General features: G+C 38.2%; 1 protein-coding gene across 1 annotated transcript in view; it reads right to left on the bottom strand.

Annotated features, from left to right (window-relative positions):
* Nucleotides 1–1,042: 1,042 nt before the first annotated feature.
* The window catches only part of CRYZ (crystallin zeta), a 233,433-nt gene continuing 229,475 nt past the window's right edge, over nt 1,043–5,000 (bottom strand). The window contains exon 9 of the mRNA XM_044085797.1: nt 1,043–2,024. Coding sequence (XP_043941732.1) covers nt 1,863–2,024 — 162 coding nt within the window. The 3' untranslated portion in view covers nt 1,043–1,862. The remainder of the gene's footprint in view (nt 2,025–5,000) is intronic.

Here is a 5,000-nt window from a genome sequence, read left to right as displayed (position 1 = left end):
TCCCTGTAATCACACTTCACTTCTCACAGTTCTAACAACTGCAGTTAGGGTCCCAAACACACAACAAGGACCTGTTTGTAGTACTTGTATTACATGCCCCCCCCAAAAAAAAAGCAATTTCGATCTTAGCAGAACATATAATTTTAAGTTACGATCAGTGTTCCAATCATAATTCTTTGTAGTGCATAGAGATTTGTCTACTCTATGTAGCAAAAGCCACAGGAAAAAAAAATGGAAGTGGTGTGTCGATTTGAAAGATTATGAAGTAATTGGAAATCATGTTACATCTTTACATATTTCCTGTGTGAGGGAAGTAGCTAGTTCCCAAATGCATTTTACTGAGCTTAATGTGGATAGAATTCAGAAACAGAGTCAAAATTAACCTGTTTCTAGTTCTACTGGTGTTATTTATGCTGAAATATTAGTTAAAGAACTCCCTAATTCAGTGTTACTACAGTGCCATATGTGATATTAACAACTTATGGGTGCTTAACAACTTTTTAAGTGTTACGGTCGGGTCTCGTGCTATAGTAGTGCTGAACCAGGATGTCATTTAACTGACATTTGAGAGTAATAATGGTGCTCCATGCACTACAAGCAAGTTATGACTTTAGACTTGATCATAATCCTCTGTGTTATAAACTATTCCTAAGTATATACAGATGGTAATATGGAAAAAAAAAGCTGTACAACTTATGATCAGGTGATACTAAAAATGGCACATTTTGCAAAAATGGCCACAGCAAGTTGTACTAGTACATTATAGACACAGCCAATCAGTCCAGAAGAATGAATTTGGTGAAAAAAAATTGCATTTATCCTCTGTAGTTATAACAGAGAAATCAAAAAGGTAGGTGGAAGGCCTTCCAAGAAATATATACTTGCACATAATTCACAGTTTCATCCTAGCAACTTATTTCTACCACCTGCAAAACAAATATTGTGGCAAATGACTTCAAGAAAAAGTAAAACAATTTCACTCTGGAATCATAGAAGCTTTGTATACTGAAACATCTCCAATGCAGCAATCCCTAGACAAAACTTGATAGGTACACTGTTTTAATAAGCAAATCCAACTGCACAAAAGATACAAATCAGTGAGACTTCACATCAAAGTATATATTTTTTTCATGATTACAGCAATATAGTGTTTAATAAAGCAATTAAAATCCAATATTCTAGCCTAATTTGCAGAAAAAATATAAGTTCATTACAGAATCATTTAGCTGTTTCAACTCAATGTTTTCCATGTTTGTTCTCTATTTAAGATACATTTCAGTTATTTTATTATTCAAGTTTCAGAGTTAACTAATAACTGTGTTTAACACAAAGTATTTGCTTTTGCATTACATTTGCTGGAATAGTTCAAAACTCTTGTATGGCATATATTTTCACATATCTTCCATTTACAAAATGCACTTTTTTAACAGGTGAGATCACGAGCCTCAAAAGCTGCAGCTGTCGACATAGTTACATGACTTGGTTCTAATGTGATCATGAAAAATAGTCTTTAGTGCAGAATCATTACAACTTGGGATCTATGTTTTACCCTTACGTCTTGCAATTTTCTGTTACTTGCCAATGTGTGTAATATAATGCATTTCTGCATATCTGCATTAATGTCCTTGTGGACACTGCCATGAAACTCGATCAAAAAATAAAACCAGTTTTGAAAAAAAAAATGTCAGCAAGAAAATCAAAACAAAAATCGTAGACAATTAAAATTACTCTGAATGTGACAGCATATATTTTATAATACGCATATTCTGAATTACTGTTCTACAGAACTGTCAGCAATGTAGCTCTTTAAATATGCCCATTTTGATAGGACGATTTCCAAGAGACCAGACAGAAGGATGATTTCACATTGTAAGTACCATCTTTCCAGAAGCACCAGAACTGTTAATAATATCTTCATGTGCCTGGGCTGCCTTCTCCAATGGGTATTCAGGACCTATTACTGGCTTTAACCAGCCAACTTCAGCTCCAGCAAAAAAAGCTGCAGCAGTTTCCTCTCGCTCTTCCTGAAATATTCAAACCAAGCACAATATAAGTTAACCCTACACATCAAATGCTATATTAAAAACATTTTTATTGTTCCCCTTACCTAAATTTTTACAAAAACTTGAATTCTGACAAAAAAATTAACAGAAAGTAAATAATTTCTAGGATTTAGAGATTATAGTAATACATTTTCTAAGTTAATGAATGTATGGCACTTTGAACTCCATAATGCTTAAGTAGATATTCTTATTTTTGCACAAGTCAACTGTGAAGGTATGCCATCTACTGAATGACACTGTGAATATACACAGCAAGTGTGTCATAATGTTGTTATGCATATACATGTGTTGAGACATTATAGGAGCATGTCTCTATGATATTCACTTGGGTTTCTGAGGAGCTTGTGTGGTCAAAAGCCACATAACTGAATTTATGGGCCACACATAAAAAAAAGGTTGGTAAGGATTAAAAGAGCTAGGCAACTGGTGATTCAGTAGCAATACCTGAATGAACAGGAAGGAAAAAAAACAAAACAGATAACTTACCATAATGGTGGATGTGTAAGACCAGGATGATTTTGCTGTACCTATAAGGTTCCAGCCTGGCAGGGCTCTAAGGCTCTTAGGCTAGGCATCTAAAACATTCTTGGGCCAGTTCACTTCTCATCTTTTCCAACAGTTCTTTGCACAGCAGATCTACTTAATCAGATCTCTATTAGTCTGCAATAAGCACAGTACAAGAAAGGAAGACATGAAAGAAGAGACAAAAGAACTCTGGAGCAACTCTGAAACCCCTACTGAAAGGCAGGGAGGAAGGTGGGGTCACAGAGGAAGATGGACCTAGACGTACGCATGTACCTTCATGGTAAGTACCTTTTATATGTGACAGGCCTGGTCCAGCTTTCTCAGTCTACAGGACACAGTCCCATTTACAGTCACCGACTTCACAGATACTGATATCTGACCTAAGACATAATATAGCTTTCTCAACCTCTCACAAGGGAAAGGTAGACCCTAACACTAATACTCTTTCAATAAAATATGGCAAGACAGAAATAGTAGACTCTGAATACAAGCATAAAGTCCCAGCTAACAGATACTAACTGCCGGAATGACAGTAATGAGCTTATCAGGGGAATAAACAGTAACCCTGGATGTACAGGGAGAACTATTAAGGCAAAGATTTGCATTCCGGGAATAGATGACAGTGTGATGGACAGAACAGAGAAAGTATGCTGTTGGCCCTCCAAGAAGGATAAACCTAAAGTGAGGCAAGGTATAAGGCCAATAAGTTAGAACAGGGCATAGAAACCCCACAATAAACAAGTCAATATGGGGAAGATAAGACCCCATTGCTGGTGATAGTTTTCTGAAGCAAACCAAGACAAATACTTCTAAATGCCTAGATAGTGGGTAAACAGGGAAGAATCTATCTTTGAATCCTAACCCCAACACAGAGCGTCACATGACAGGTAAAGTATGGGGAGCAGGGAAGGAATCAGGCACATGACATCAATTACTCACGTAATAAATCAAAAATGATATTCAAGTATCACATACTATCAACACCTAAAGGAAGGTGTCGCAGAAGGTGAACACAGTGCAAGGTATCACAAACAAAATGGTACAAAATTGCTAGGGACACAACAGCATCTGCCCCTGGGCAGAGATCAACTAGGGAATAACAAGGTAAGGGGCTAAGGGAGAACCCAACAGTTAGATACCTCTAGTCTACATTCCCTGGTGGAACTCCTAAAGAAAGGAGCATACAAGTCAGAATCAGACCTAAGCATGGACACATGTGACGCCCCCACCTCTATAATGTCATCTCTGATAAAAGGATGCTTTAAAAGAGATAAAGCTCAAATTCTCAAGGAAAAGATCAAGGAAGAATACTGTAAATGACTGATACTAGGCTTAAGGAGCCTACAGGTCAAGGCCTCATAAGAAAGGAATGAAGAACAAATTGTGACTAGGGAAAAGGTCATCAGTGCACTTTCCAAGGCCAAGAACACCACATCAATGGGCCCTAATAATATTTCAGGACTCCTCTTTAAACATGACCTATCAGGATCACTTGAATCATTATTTAAACACAGCCTTCAGACAGGATTCATGCTAAGTGAATGGAGAACTGCAACTGTCATCACTCTGTACAAGGACAGGCCATCAATGAGCCCAAGTAACTACAGACCTATAAGCCCGATTAGTCTCATATGAAAAGCTGTGGAAAAAATTACCATGGTGATGACAGTCAATGACAAAGGAAACCTTCAGACACTGGATCCAACTCAGTCTGATGTTTTCTTTCTCAGAAGCAGGTTGTGCCTACTCAACCTGTCAGACTTCTTTGAGACGGTCACCAAAGCAATGGGCAAGGGCAAAATGGTGCTTACTGCTTACCTTGAACTGGCAAAAGTGCATGACATAACATCCCATTTGGGCACTGCAGACAAACTCATGAAATTAGGTATAAACTCCTATGTCACCTATTGGATAGCCAGTTGAATCACAGACAGGAACCAAGAAGTTAGGATAGAGGAGTCAGCTTCCGTAAAGAGGCTAGTCACTAGTGGAATCCCTGAAGGATCGATGCTGGGAACACTTCTTTTCCTTAGTTTACTTCTCTGAAGTCTAAGCCATTGTCAAAGGCCTCTGGCTGACCAAATCTGCAGATGACTGCAAACTAGGTGCAAACATAGAATCCTCCAATGGCACCAATACCCTCCAAGGAGGCCTGATGCAGACTAATAACTGGTGCCAGAGCCACAGTCTAATACTCAATGCCAAGAAATGCATAATAGTATCCTTTGGGAAGAGGGCTTTCTCTGGAAACCACCACATTGATAATACACCCCCTAACAGTACACACAGTGGTCAGGGATTTGGGAACATAAGTAGGCAGTAAGCTGGCATTTGACCATCATGTGTCAATGGTAGTAAAGAAATCATTCTGTAATGCGCAACTTATAAACAAGGGTATGACTTCTAGATCCA

The sequence above is a fragment of the Protopterus annectens genome, chromosome 10.part0 (genome assembly GCF_019279795.1).
Source record: "Protopterus annectens isolate FY-2018-M chromosome 10.part0, PAN1.0, whole genome shotgun sequence".
Lineage (NCBI taxonomy): Eukaryota > Metazoa > Chordata > Ceratodontiformes > Protopteridae > Protopterus > Protopterus annectens.
The sequence above is the reverse complement of the archived record's forward strand: the minus strand, read 5'-3'. Positions and strand labels throughout refer to the sequence as shown.